The following is a 15,214-nucleotide window of genomic DNA, read 5'->3' as shown; positions in this document are numbered from 1 at the left end:
TACTTCCTTGCCATTGTGTCACTATCACCTCCGCTTCCATAGTCACATTTCCTTTCTCTGACTCTCTTGTCTCCTTTTTTCTTTTATAAGGATCCTTGTGATTATATTATTCTGACATGGATAATCTAAAATCTCTCAAGATATTTAACTACATTTGCAAAGTCCATTTGCCATGTTAGTTAACTTATTTATAGGTTCTGGGAATTAGGATATAGACAGCTTCTGGAGGGGAGGTACTATCTTTCCACCACAACATCTAGATTTTTCTTCGCTCATCTTATCTTCATTCTTTCATGTTTTTTTCTCCTGTCTGTTTTAACACCAGGGATTGATTTGTAGAATTGAGATGGAGTTTGCAGTTTTTCTGGAGGTCAGAGGCCTGAAGCTGACAGACTGGTTCCTACATGATCAATGATCCTTTCTCCCCATTTTTTCTTTCTGCCCTCCTTCTTTTCTTCCTCCCTCTCCATTTATTTAGCAATTAAATAAACATATATTGCTTGCGTGCTACTAGGTCAGGTATGCTAGTCCCTGACCTACGTAGATCAGTGAAGGAAAGAGATAAACACAAACACTTGTGTCAGAAGTCCAATACATAGAAAAGAACAAAGTAAAATAAGGGTGGAAAAGCAGGGCATCTCACCTTGAGGGGAGAAAAGTAGTCTCAGGACAAGCGCCATAGAGAATGCAGCTCCTGAGCTCCTCTTAATGGTAAGTAGGAATTTCAAGAGAAATCCATTAATTTTGGGTCGAGGAGACTGAGCAAAAGCTCAGAGATAAGAAATAGTGTTATAAATAGGTCAAGATCTATGTGTGGTTTATCTATCTATCTATCTATCTATCTATCTATCTATCTATTTATTTATTTATTTTTGCTAAGGCATAAAATTTAAAGCTAGGAATAATGACAGATGGGCCAAAAAAATAGGTAGTAGTCTTGAGTGCTTGGCTAAGATTCTTAGATTTTATTCTGTAAGGTGGAGGAAATTGTGAACCAAGGCAAAAGCATTGTTGTAAGGGTAGAGAGGGGCAACTGGAGAAATATTTAGAAGGTAAAAATAGGCAGAACTTCTTGATTTGTTGGGGAGTTAGAGAAATAGTTGTAGATGACTTCTGGATTTCTAGTTTAAATGATTTATCTTGTGATGCCATCAACTGAATTAGAGAACATTAGACTGGCTAATTTTCATGGGTAGTGTTTGGTTTGGTCTTATTAATATACTAATAACATCATTTAGATTTAAGAATGGAAAGAGTAGATTAAATCATTGATTCAGGCTTGGAATTTTGTACAAGAAGTACAACAAAAAATTGTGTGTATGTGTTTCTGTTTGTGTACATAATTGACTGCAGGTAAAAACAATAAATTGGCAGCAACCTCGTGTAAACATGTTTTTTGTGGCAGTCAGGCATGACTGGTAGTTGTAATTACTTTAGGCTCTGTTGTTTTTGTACCTTTGCCTTATTGATTCCAATTAGACAGAAAAAGAAAGAGAAGCAAAATAAGAGGAGAGTTAGAGTTTTGAAAATGAGGAGAGATGGAAGAAAACTTAGTGACTAATGACACCCAGAGATCAGAGCAAAGTACAATTAATTATTGTGCCAAGTACAAACAGATAACAGAAAAGGTAATACTTTTTAGAGAGAAATGTATCCTCTCTAGCATTGTAATGCAGTATAATATATAGATACAGACATAGCAACTAACTAAGAAGCAATGTGTTGGATTTGAGTCAAAGGGTGAAATACTTTCATCTCCAGAGGTTTTGTTTTACAGTAGCCTTCTAATATATTTACACAGGCAAAAACAGCCCAACTGTCCTAAATTTGCTTAAACATATGGGGCATTCTTATCACAGAAAGTGAAAGCAGGCAAGCCTTTCAAAGACTAGTAGCTTGAAGAAACTGTTTAGGGGATTATGTCTACTCAAAAAGAAGTTCTTAGAACAAGCCACAATGTGTTTTTATTTTTCTTTATCTAGTTTCTAATGCTGTAGCTTAGTTTTAAGTGCCAAATCTATTTTTAGGAAAATACATTAGTATAGGTAATTTTATTTGCTCTTGAAAGCATTTTCCTTCTCCAATAACTTTGTGAAACTGAACAAATGAGGGTAGGGGTTAGGGATCACCCAATTGGTGGGTCCTCATCCACACATTTACAATTACAGGACCGACATATGGAAAGAAACAACAGTGATAGTGTTTATTTATATAGAGGCAAAATTTGGGAGCTAAGAAGGAGAGAGAGGGAAAGTTTATAGGCCAGTATGTGGCCGATGCAGTCTGTCCTAGCCTAGACAGTGTCCATGTTGCAGTTTCTAAGCCAAAAGTCACACATGGAAGATGGCAGTTGCCCCTCCAATGAGAGCCTGAATTCAGCCTCATACATGGAGCATCAAAGGACTGCTACTGGTCAGAAGCAGTGAGCTGGTACCAGACATGCAGGCCTGACAGCTGGCCAGAGATCACAGGCAGTAGACATCAGAAGGAGTCAGAATGTAGGGAGCAAAGATCAAGATAATGTTGTCCACCAAAAGAGCAAGAATGTCCTCTGCTCCTGCTTTTAAAGTCTTCGTGGTCTTTCTCCTCCCCTAGCTCCCAGCAACTACCCTCTCACCTCTCCCATTCTCAGGAAGGGGATTAAGAGCTCCACCTTCTTAGTGGCACCATCCCCTGCCTTGGAGGTTGTGGGTCCTAGCCCATTCTCAAGGTTGCAGGGCAGGGCCAGAATGTCAGTGGATCTGCTTACTGCACTGATGTGTGCAGCTGTTGCGGCATGTTTAGCTTCATAGCATCCCAACCCAGGGTGGCAGAAGCTGTTGTGCTGCCCTGACAATTTGAGGGGTGGCTGGGGCAGTCAGGCTTTGCAGTGCCCAAACCTGAGCTGGTTCCCCTAATAGCAGCAGTAGCAGGTCCAAAAGGGGCCAGACTAATGCCCCTAATGTGGCTCTGCGTTACTCATCCCTATATGAGAAGGAGTGAGGCTGTCTTATGCAGCAGCACAGGGACCTGGAGGCAGCCATCCTCCCACTTCAACACACAGTCGAACCAGACCATTCCAGGGGTCACTCCTCCAATGATTGTACCAGATGGCTTTTTATGGAAACATCTTACTTAAAATAGTCTAGTGCTCTAATTTAGATATGTGCATGGTATGATGTCACTTAAACAGCCTAATGTGACTCAGTGTCTGTAAATAACTTTAATAGCTACCATAGCTACCCTTCCAGAAACTGTAATCATATAAAGTAGGTGGACCATTGTTCTGTCACACTGATAATACTCTGCTTGATTTTTGGCCTAAGTTGTTTTGGACCTTGTCTTTTTTAAGCCTAGACTTAAAAGTTCCTTTTTCCCCCACAACATTACCATAGCTCACTCTCTACAGCAAATTCTAAAGTTGGATAGGAGTGAATTAATGGTATATAATTCTACAATCTATCACCCAGCATTGTATTACTCTCCCCCCACCCCTTATTACTCTCATTGTAAAATAACTGTCTATCCTAGTTCTAATGTCTCAATTTTCTTTCTATTCTCTTGGCCTAAGTACTAGATTTTTTAAAAAGTGTATAATTATTAAATATCTGAATGAATAAGTAAGAAATATAGTATTGATTGCCTACAGAGAGGACACCAGGAAGGCTACAAGATGAGAGGAGGGAACTTCTCCACTTCAGCATGAGTAAGATGTTTCAGAGCTCATGGCGGGGCAGAGGGGAGGGGAATCTGTTATTGTGATACTTTTCAGCAATGTGGGGTAGGCAGCATAGGGCCGGTGGCCCATTTTTTTATGGGGCATATAAATATATCAAATATAGAGCTGATGTGACATGCCCAGAGTCACAACACTGATGAGGGACAGACTGAGGGAAGGGGTAAAGATGGTTTCCTTGAGAGAAAAGTCCCTGATACCTAGATATGGGATTGTGCCCTGGATACCTGGAACCAAGGTCTTTCCTCACTGCCTTTTCCTCATTCTTTTGCCCCAAGATTTCTTTTTCTTTTTCTCTTTTTTTAAAGATTTATTTATTTATGCATACAAGAACTGGGGTATAGGCCAGAGGTGCAGGGGATGAGAGGATTCACCAGAGAGAGTGGGGAGCAGAGCAGGCGGATCTACTGAAATGCACTGCTGAGGGGAGCAGTGGGCAAGGCAGGAGAGGTCTGCTGTGCCATGTGGGTTTCTCCCTGGCTGGCCTGATATCGAACTCATGCTGCAGTGGCTGGTGATAGCTTGATAATGCTGTCTTTAACCCCTGTGCCACCAGGGAAGCCCATACCCCTAGAGTTCTTCAGGGAGATAGTTGATGCCTTGGAGGGGGTGGCTGGCCCAAGAGAATGACTCATCTGGATCCAACTCCTTTATACCCAACACAAAATACAATACCTTTACTTCAAATGAAGACACCCTTCATGGAAGAGGGGATCCAAACATGGGTCCATCTCGCTCTCACTCACTTCCCCTGTTGATTTCATCAGCTGCTTCGCATTGAGACTTCTGATGGTTAGGTGACCACCCTGAATGATGAGTAGTCTACTTGACTTCCTAACTGCCTCAGAGCCCAGAATATTCCAGACCAACCATCCATATAACTGGTCCACACAGAATTAATTTCACCATAACTGATAAACTTTTGACAACAGCTAAGGACAAAATTAACTGGAATACTGGTTTGTGAGGCCGGTGCTTGGGTTGGTTAATGAATCTTGCTGTCCAGCCCCCAGTGTCTCACTGACTAAAGTTCTTATCACCCATTTGAGGAGTAGAGTGGAGCCCTGGCTGTACACTTGCTCATCAAAATCCAATCTCTGCTATACAAACTGCAGCCATTACCCTTGACTCTCCTTACGGATTTTATTTCCACATTTCCTTCAATGGAATGGTCAGTGGGAATGATAGTTTGCAGCTCTACCCTATTGATTGTCTAGATGCTTCTATTGTTAGGGGGAAATGATGTCCTGAGCTAATCCCATACAGGCTTTGTGGACTCCATTCCCAGTCCAGACTAAAGCCATCAAGACGTTGGGAAAGACAAATCCCCTCACCACCAAAGGGAAGGTGGCTGGGACCTGAGGGTGGAGTTGAGCAGCCAGGTTGGGTATAAAAACCAAACACGTGGGCCTTGGGGTGGCTCGCTATCGCTCGCCTCCTGGCTTCACAGCTCCTGGCTTGCAGCCAGCTCTCAGAGTGCCATTTGGGATTCCAGATCGGCGGATCGGGTAGGACTCATTTAAAACTTTGTCTCCCACTTTTCTCCCTGAGCTGTACATTTCCTCATTTCCCCTTCCCTTGTAAATAAACCTTTTATTAACCTTTCACGTGTGCCTGCAGTAGAGCATTGATAAGTCCTTTTAAGCGCTCGGGTGAGGACCCACAGTCAGGCACCCCGTTTTGTATCGGGGCTGCCCTATAACACTATTACTGCTGCTGAACCTCTGCTGGAGATGTTCGGTGGGTTGTCTTGACTGCCTATGTGTGTGAGGAGGTAAAGCCCAGTCACTTTTCTCCAACTTCCTGGCCAAGATCTGCACCATCCCTGTGGAGTTCTACCCTGACTTTGTGGCATATGTGATACCCAAGGTGGCATGGGCAGCATTTTCAGAGGTAGCTAATACCTTTCATCTGGTTGAGGTGCCCAAAGGCTAATTCAGGGTTGTGAGCATAATAAATTTCTGGGGAAGATGTACCACATGCTACTAGAAGTAAAAATCTTGGGAGGTGCCTTGAAATGCCAGGGTCTGCACATCTGTTCCCCATTAGCCTTGGGATCCCCATCTCACATGCTACTGAGTGATGGGGACCCAACTTATCCTCACCAGGCACCAGTTTTTCACTCTGTGACCTTGTGTATCTCTTTATGTATACCCTGTTTTGTAATTCTGTCATGTCTATCCCAAACCTTGACCCAGTGACATACCACAAAGTGTTATTGAGCTTGGTATTATATATTTTTGCTCACTGAAGTTTCAAAAATGAAACAAATGAACAAACAAAAGAAACCCCACAGGCAAAAAAAAAAAGAAAGAAAAAATAGGTAAATTGGACTGTAGCAAAATTAAAAACTTATGTGCATCAAGGATACTAAGAGAATGAAGACATACAACACAACAGTGTGCATGTACTTAAAGCTGCTGAACTGTTTAAAATGTTAAAAATGGTAAATCTAATGTATAATTTACTGAAGTTTTTAAAAGGCTTATTGTGGACACTATAGGTTATCTAACATTTGTTGTCTCTGTTTAACCCTTATTGACTGAATTCCTATTTTAATTAGGCATGTGGAGTTTGCCCATGTGACTAAAGATGGGGAACCCTATCCCAAGTCCAGGGACAAATTTCGGTTGACAACAGATCAGGATTATTTTCATCACACTGCTGCTTTTTAAAAGTGTGTTTTTTTTAATTGAAGTACCATTGGTTTACATTGTTATTTGTGTTTTGGAAGTTTAGGATCTCCCCCGTTAGGTCTAGTCACTATAGTGTACCCACCACTAAAACACCCACAGTCCTCCACCATGGTCCCTGTCTCTATCTTTGGCATTGATGTCATAAAATGCACTGCCATTTCTTCTATATTTTATTGCTGCAGGCCTTATATACAAGTCTTTCATCCACTTTGAATTTCTTTTTGTGCATGGAGTTATAATGATTCAACTTTATTCTTTCATATGTGGCCTTCTAGTTTTCCCAGTATTATTTGTTAAAGAGACTCTCTTTTTCCTATTATATAGTTTCCTTTATCATAAATTAAGTATTGATAGATATGTGTATTTACGCCTGAGCTTTCAATTTTATTCCACTGGTCCATGTGTCTGTTTTTATTCCAATACCACATCGCTTTAGAGTTTAGAGTTAGGTGATGTGATGCCTTTGTTTCCTTTATTCTTAGGATTGTTTTCGCCATTGAGGCTATAATTTTATGGTTTCATGTAAATTTCAATATTTTTAATTCAGAATTTTTAAACAGTATGGTTGGTATTTTGATGGGAATTATATTAATCCCTCTGGATATTTTTAATGTGAAGTTATTTATTTCCTTAAGCTACTTTCTGTTATTGTCAGATACATCCTAGTTGACACTGAAGCATTTCAGAAACAAACTGTTCCCCCAAATTAGCTTCTAATTTGTACCAGTTGTATTAAATTTGAGCCAGCCTTAGGTTAGATAGCACAGTGCTTGGTCTGTCTTACCTTTTACTCATGATTTGCTAAACTATTTTTATGGTTGTATTTTTAAGTTTAATATTATAGAACTGTAATGTATGAAGTAAAATCTACTAGAAGTGAACATGAAAAGTGTTACTTATATGGTACTTTTATATTTGACAAAATATTTTCTACTTTCTTATGTTTGTGCCTTTTTCAAATTTCTGAAAACTGAAAAATAGAAAGTAAACTTTATACTTTAAATAATTTTTAATTATATCTTCTTATTTTGAAGAAAATTTTGGAGGATTGAACTGAAAGAGTATATCTGTTAAGATGCTTTTGTTTGCAAAAAAAAAAAAAGATGCTTTTGCTTGCAAGTAAAAAAAAAGCAACAATTTAAACCGGCTTTATGTTAAAAGGAGTACATTGGCTTATAAAATTGAAAAGCTAAAAGTGTGTTGCATTTCTGATAAAACTTAATCCAGCAGCATAACTGTATCACTAAAGACTTAGTTTCCTTCTGCCTTTTTAATTGTTTTCCTAATACCTTGGTATCAGCTTTATTCTACTGTGAGCTCTGGCCATGATGTTCAAAATGATCCTCAGTAACTTGGTCTGTGTGCTTTCTTCATTTGCATCCAGCAGGGGGAGTTTTCCCATCTTTTCATTCTCTCTGGAAACAAAGTTCTAGCCTTCATTGTGAATAGACCGTTTTGGGTCACAAGCCCATTCCGGTGTCAGTTATTGTAGCAGTGAGGGTGGGAATATGCCAACTTGCCTAAATTACTGATGGCTACCCTTGGAGGCAGGGTTGGGATCACCTCCGTTCAGATTACATGCTGATGTGTGTGTGGGAGAGGTGGTCACTGAAGCTACAATGGCCATAGTACAAGGAATAGAAACAGAGGTAACCCATCCTGTGTGCCAAATATCATTGCATATTATTTCTGTGTTTTTTTCAATACTATATTATTTTTCTTTTCTGTTTTTGTCTCATTAGCAAATTATTTGCAACAGAAAACTATTTGGCAGCCATTAATGCATACAATTTAGCCATCAGACTAAATAATAAGTTTCCACTATTGTATTTGAATCGGGCTGCTTGCCACCTGAAGCTAAAAAACTTACACAAGGCCATCGAAGATTCTTCTAAGGTACATATATATATGTTTTTAAAAGTAATATATTTTTATATGGGGATTTAAAGCTGTTACCTTCCTATTTATTGGTTTAAATGAAGCCCTTATCTTTTATCTGTTAAATTTAAACAATGAGATGTAAGGATTTTAAGAATTAGCTTGCATATTACATTTTTTTTATAGAGGCATGTTTTATTTATTTATTTGTTTGTTTATTTGTTTATACATGCACTGGGTACAGTCAGAAGCATGGGAGGGTGAGAGAATTCACCAGAGCTAGAGCAGGGAGCAGAGCAGGCAGAAGGACCGAAGTACACTGCTGAGGCGAGCAGCGGGCGGCAGGAGAGGTCTGCGCGCCATGTGGGACCCTCCTCCGGTGGCCAGGGAGCAGCTGGGGATCGAACCGGCGCCGCAGAGGTTGCAGGCAGCTTCGCAACCCAGCGCTCAACCGCTGCGCCACTGGGGAGGCCCGCATATTACATTTTTTAACTGAAAAAATATTTTTTGAATGGTCAAGTAACTGGTATTTCATGAGACTTAAAGTTGGACTAGAAAACCCCTATCAATTGCTACTATTGTGCCTTGGTGTATAGTTGAAATTCATAAATTTTGCAGACTTATGTAATATAGAAGGAAAAAAATTTGATATTCCCTTGTTAGTACTATCACTTTCACTGGGAAGGCTATTTCCCATAATCATTTTCCTAATTTCAAAGTAATTTAGTATATATTAGTTTTCACTACTAATATCTGGTCATTATCTGGAAATTCTAGATTTTTTGGCTTTTTTCAATTTGAGTAATTTGTTTTAAGAGAAAATCACATACAAAATCTCTTATGTGGTTCTTTGAAATTGAGAATATGGAGAAACAACTAATTCTCTTTACTTTGACTGAGACCTTACAATATCTTTATTATCAAATTTTCCTTTTACTAGTACTAACAAATATTTTGATGAATGAATAAGTGGGATCACCCAATTTAAATATAAAAGATCACAAATGCTTTTAATCATTCCTGTTAAAAGTAAAACTGAGATTTTTCAAAATGTAAACCAAAATATAACTTTGGGGGACAGGTATAATATGAATCTCATAGGAACAACTGAACTATTCCTTAATTGCTCAACATAAATACATGTATTTGATAAGTTACCAGACAAGCCAAAAATTTAGGTAACTGAGGGCTGGGGACCTTTTTTTTTTTAATAGTCTAGAGATTTTTAATTTTTTTTAAGATTTATTTTATTTATACAAGAGCCGGGATACAGGCCAGATGTGCAGGAGGGTGAGAGGACTCACCAGAGACAGAGAGGGGATCAGAATAGGCAGACCGACGAAATACACTGCTGAGGGGAGCAGTGGGAGAGACAGGAGAGGTCTGCTTGCCATGCAGATTGCTCTGAGGCCAGTGGGGATGGAACCAGCGCTGCAGAGGCTTCAGACAGCTTCACAGTGCTGCACTCAACCGCCTGCAACACCAGGGAGGCCCCTTTAAATTTTTTTTTATATACCTAATATGTCATGAATTCAAAGGGAATGGGCTCCAGCAGCTCCTTTCCATTGGTTCTCACAAAGTGTGCTGCTCTGGGTGGAGCAGGCTGGCGCTTCAGTTGAACCCAAGTATCTTTCTCTTTAACTTCCTTTATTTTTAAAAATATTTATTTATTTATGCATGCAAGAACTGGGGTGTATGCCAGAGGTGCAGGGGGGTGGAGGGTGAGAGGATTCACCAGAGACAGAATGGGGAGCAGAACAGGAGTACTGACTGAAATACAGTGCTGAGAGGAGCAGCAGGCAAGACAAGAGAGGTCTGCTACACCATGTGGGTCAGCTCCCTGGCTGGAATCAAACTCGTGCTGCAGTGGCTGCCAATAGTGTCATAGTGCTGAGACTTACCCCCTTGCCACCAGGAAGGCCCATAACTTCCTTTTTTTCTGGTCATTTTCTTTCATCTGTTTCAGGAAGCTACTTTGGCACTTAGGAGTGTTTACTATGCTCAATATGAACAGTAATTCCTTTACTTTTTACTGCATGCTGGGTAAAGATGTAAACTCAATGTAACATGTAGGGCACTCCTGTTTGAACAGCTCCCTCCCCTTAAGGCTTACATCACCTTTCCTGTAGAATTGCACGTATATGGCCAAAGGAGCACTACTGTTTTCTAAAAGGCCTAGAAAACATAAAGCAGATGCCTCTCCTCTTTCCTTTATGTTGGTCATTTTTGTGATTTACTGAACGATGGCATTCCAGCCAAAAGAAAGGCTTGAGGCTTTAAAGTTAAGACTTATACTATGTTTTTGTTCAAATTTAAATTAGAAAATTATGTCCCCTCCCCTTTTTTTTTTTGGTAAGGCACTAGAATTATTAACGCCGCCTGTTGCAGACAATGCTAATGCAAGAATGAAGGCACATGTACGACGTGGGACAGCATTCTGTCAACTAGAATTGTACATAGAAGGTAAGAAATTGATAGAAATGTTTTAAATTTCAAGGTATATCTTGAAAAAACATCATTGGGATTTTTTTTTTTTGAAGATTTTGTTTATTTATTAAAGAACCAGGGTACAGGCCAGATGTGCGGGAGGGTGAGAGGATTCACCAGAGACAGAGCCGGGAACAGAACAGGCAGACTGAATGAAATATACTGCTGAGGGGAGCAGCAGGCGAGACAGGAGAAATCTGCCACGCTGTGTGGGTTTCTCTCTGGCCGGCCAGGATCGAACCTGCACTGCAGAGGCTCCGGACAGCTTTGCAGCGCTGCGCTCAACTGCCTGCGCCACCAGGGAGGCCCGTCATTGGGATTTTTTAAGGTCATGACATTTTAAGACTCCATTATTGTTTTGTTGATCTCTGCAGTTTATCTGACAAAGTTAGAAATAACTTTAGAATATTTAAAATTCATTTTTGTAGAATGAGTTAAATTAAGGTGTGAACAAGTTTAGATATAGGAAAAAGCTGTAATATCAGATAACTTCTACAGAAAGATGTGTGATAAATCACTTAGGAAATGACTTAGTAATGCACTTAAAGTATATGGAAATTTAAAAATTAGCTTCTATGGGGCCTCCCCGGTGGCGCAGCGGTTGAGCGCTGGGTAGCGAAGCTGCCCGCAGCCTCTGCAGCGCCGGTTCGATCCCCGGCTGCTCCCCGGCCACTGGAGGAGGATCCCACATGGCGCGCAGACCTCTCCTGCCGCCCGCTGCTCCCCTCAGCAGTGTACCTCGGTCCTTCTGCCTGCTCTGCTCCCCGCTCTGGCTCTGGTGAATTCTCTCACCCTCCCGCGCTTCTGACTGTACCCAGTGCTTGTATAAATAAATAAATAAATCTTAAAAAAAAAAAAAAGAATCTTAAAAAAAAAATTATAAAAAAAAAATTAGCTTCTATGGTCATACAAACACACATACTCAGAAATAATTGATCTATCATTATTATCAATATATCATCATTGCTTGTTGGAATGTTTGTGAGAATGTACAAAGGTTTGTAATTTAGCCTTATATGCTTAGAAACCATAGCATTTATTTAGTTTTGAGTTGTTTTTTCCCTTCATTTTTAACATTATTCAAGGGCATTTACAGTTACATTGCCCCAAAGGCAAAACTTAGTAGTAGCCAGGGTTTTGTCTTCAAAGTTCCTGTTTCCATCCCTCTCTATCTAGATGCCCATTCAATTTCCCTTCATTCAAGACCAAAAGTCCTGTCCTTGGTGGTGCCTTACTACAGAATGTATTCTAACCTATAAAATTTTATTATCTAAAACTTCACTTTAAAAGTTATTTCTGCAATTTTTAGGGGATTTTTCTAACCAAAGCATCCTAGTTAAATTTATATACCTCATGCTTTTTTTAAAAAAAAGTATTTTTTGTCGCTTCATGAAGATAAAAATTATCAAGACAGGAATGCAACATTATAAATCATGATTTGGAAAATATGTTATCACAGACTGTTTTGAACTGAAAGGACCCTTCATTTTAAAGATGAGAAAATGGAGACTTGGAGAAATGAATTGATTTGCATGAGGTGTGTAGCAAATCAATAGCACGTAGAATGCAAGTGTCCTTACTTCCAAAGAAATTGTCAACCAGTTTATAATGCTTCCTTTTTTTTTAATTTTATTTTTATATTCCTCATACAATTGCAACCCCATTTCCTTTTTAACCAGTTTTCCTCAAAGTAATTCTTTAGCTATGATAACTACAAAAAAAGCTATGATAACTGCAAACTATGGTGTATGAATTACATAAAGTATGAATAGAGTCTGCCAAAATTATTTAAAAAATCTAGAATGTCTGAATAATATGCCAACTTTTTGTTGACATACTAAAAATGCCCTTTCAATGTATTTCATTGATTCTGTGCATAATTTAAGTTTAACTATTAGCTTATTGAATTTAAAGTAACTGTTTCTTTCTTAACCCTGAATAAAATCATTATAATTATTTCTGAAATCACTGAAGAATTTTTCTAATCTCTCAGAGATACGACCATGTGTATAAAGGTGGAAATCTAACATAAATCCTAGTTGTCCTGAGCCATGTTCTTGGTGGTTATTTTTTGTATTGACTAGATAACACAAATATTTGTTAAATGTTATATTGATCATCACTGCTATATAAATATAGGCCTACAGGATTATGAAGCTGCGCTTAAGATTGATCCATCCAACAAAATTGTGCAAAATGATGCTGAGAAGATTCGGAATATAATTCAAGGAACTGAACTAAAATCTCAATGACTATAGAAGCAACTAGGTATTATATAAGTATTGTTTTAAGTCTTTCAAAAGTAACTGAAGGCATTAGGAATCTTTGTACGTCTTATGGCTGATGATGCAGAATTACTTTCCTTTAGTACTGTAGTTGTGTACAGGGCAAAATAGTATAAATCTATAGAAAATGAAATATTTGGCAAATAATACCTCAATTAGTAAATCAAAATAAAAATAATCTAGTTTAATTCTTTGCTTCTTCATACTGATACATAATTTAATTATATATTTTTTTCTTGCTGTTTTCAGTTTACCTTTATAATTAATGAAGTATTTCTTGATGTTGATTTGTAAGTAAAGTAGAATTTTAAAAGTTTGTGTTTATGAAGTATTTTTGTGTGTATTAAATGTACTGGTTAATTCTCTGAAAACATGATGTTTATATAACCAATATGGATGTTTTCACTAACTTCCCAATGCATGGAACCCTTTTTTTCCCCTATTAGTATCACTCTATCACCTGTTGTTTGAGGTTAGACCAATTCAGCTTAGTAAAACATGTGTTAGGAAAACTTGTTAAAGGCAGTGTTACCCAACATTGATCATATTTCGAAACACTATCTGGTGAGGACACATTTTCATTTTTTGGTAAGTTTTCTAGTGAAATTTTCTTCTAGAACCTTCAATTACAACAGGAAAAAAGTACACAATAAAGGGTGACATGTTAATTCAGAATATCATGACACTGGCATTGAATTATAATGTGTGCTGTATCACTGGTGACGATAGCATTAAACAAAATAGAACATCTTTTCTTTTATATGTAGTTGTGGAAACAAGTCTCTGATTATATTTAGAGGATTGTTAGGAAAACAAAAGTGGACAATGCTTTTATAGTACTTAATCATCTGCTATTATTCAAGTCTCTTTCTTTTTCTTTGAATGCAATACTTTTTTAATGTTTAAAAATACCCTAGTCCTGCAACCTTGAAACTTTTACTTCTGAAAAGAAACTTTTGTTAACTTTTATAACAGTTGTGAAAAATTGACATTTGTGGAGCCATTTTTAAATGGAGCCAGGCTCTTAACACAGGAGACCTACATGCCGCTGCCATGTCTTTATAGATCCCTGAGAAATTCCAGAACATTTTGCAAGTACTCAACACCCATATCTATGAGTAGTGAAAAATAGCCTTTTCTATAACTTCAATTAATGGTATAGGGTGAAGATATGTTCATGTGAAATTGAGGAAGGCTGACATGAATCTCACCTGGAAGACAAGAGAACTCACTAAGGGTAAGGTAGAATGTGTGCTAAGCATTATACAGAATCCAAGCCATTCAAGAGTCCTTTCTGGTTCTTAAACAGAGAGAAGGATGTGAAGGATTGTACCCAGGCCCTAGTCAGTGGTCTGGACAGCAAGTTGCATGAAGGCCTGGGGCTACTGAAGGTTCAGACAGAGAGAGAGGACTGCAGCGCTTCTGGGGAATTCGTGCCCGAGGCTGGCACACCAAGACCAGAAGCCACACTGTGGGTGTGTACAGAAGAAATAAATATCTAGGCCTTTTCTGTTAATACATAGTTTATACACCACAGAAAGGAAGGGAGGAAAAAAGGGAGGAAGGGAGGGAAAATGAGAAAAAGAAAATAAAAAATGATGCCAGGAGTCATTACAGAGAAACTACATTTATTGGTCTCCTTTGAAATGAGACAGTATGCCCTAAGGACAAAGACAAGGGCTTTTCTGGGAAGAAAAGAGGAAGGTGAGGTTAAGTGCTTAAAGAAAAGAACAGATATAATGTTAAGCTTAAACTATGCTTTTGTATACATCATTGGTTACCAATTCTACACTCAGGCAAAAAAATTATTAATCTTCAGGCCTTATGATCTGAGTGACTTCTCAAACAACTGTTTTCTTGATGGTTTCTTAAAACAATTGTTTTTTTTTAATTTTTTAAAAATTATTTTATATATATATTTACATCATTTTGCATTTTTGTACAATGTATGCATTTTCACCTTGCTTATAGTCCCTGTGAAATTCCCACCACCTATTAACCTGTGAACTATCACCATGATCCATTGTGCTCTTCCCATCCTTGTTTTTATCCTACTCCCTTCTCCCTGCCCCCCCCATAGTATGTCTCTGATTTATAGTTGCCTGTTGATTTTGATTTTTACTTAATTATAATTAAGTAAAATTAATTATAAT

At 38.4% G+C, this 15,214-nt stretch overlaps 1 protein-coding gene across 2 annotated transcripts in view; it reads left to right on the top strand.

Moving 5' to 3' along the window:
• The window catches only part of DNAAF4 (dynein axonemal assembly factor 4), a 33,679-nt gene extending 20,355 nt beyond the window's left edge, over window positions 1-13,324 (top strand). Inside the window, exons 7-9 of one of the 2 annotated variants that reach the window (XM_037502533.2) lie at window positions 8,154-8,307; window positions 10,647-10,752; window positions 12,916-13,324. In XM_037502533.2, coding sequence (XP_037358430.1) covers window positions 8,154-8,307; window positions 10,647-10,752; window positions 12,916-13,028 — 373 coding nt within the window. In that variant the 3' untranslated portion in view covers window positions 13,029-13,324. The remainder of the gene's footprint in view (window positions 1-8,153; window positions 8,308-10,646; window positions 10,753-12,915) is intronic. The other variant, XM_037502534.2, reaches the window with a different exon arrangement.
• Window positions 13,325-15,214: the final 1,890 nt, after the last annotated feature.

Source organism: Talpa occidentalis, unplaced genomic scaffold, assembly GCF_014898055.3.
Source record: "Talpa occidentalis isolate TD23 unplaced genomic scaffold, MPIMG_talOcc4v2.1 talOcc4.11, whole genome shotgun sequence".
NCBI classification, from domain to species: domain Eukaryota; kingdom Metazoa; phylum Chordata; class Mammalia; order Eulipotyphla; family Talpidae; genus Talpa; species Talpa occidentalis.
This window is presented reverse-complemented; position numbering and strand designations above follow the sequence as displayed.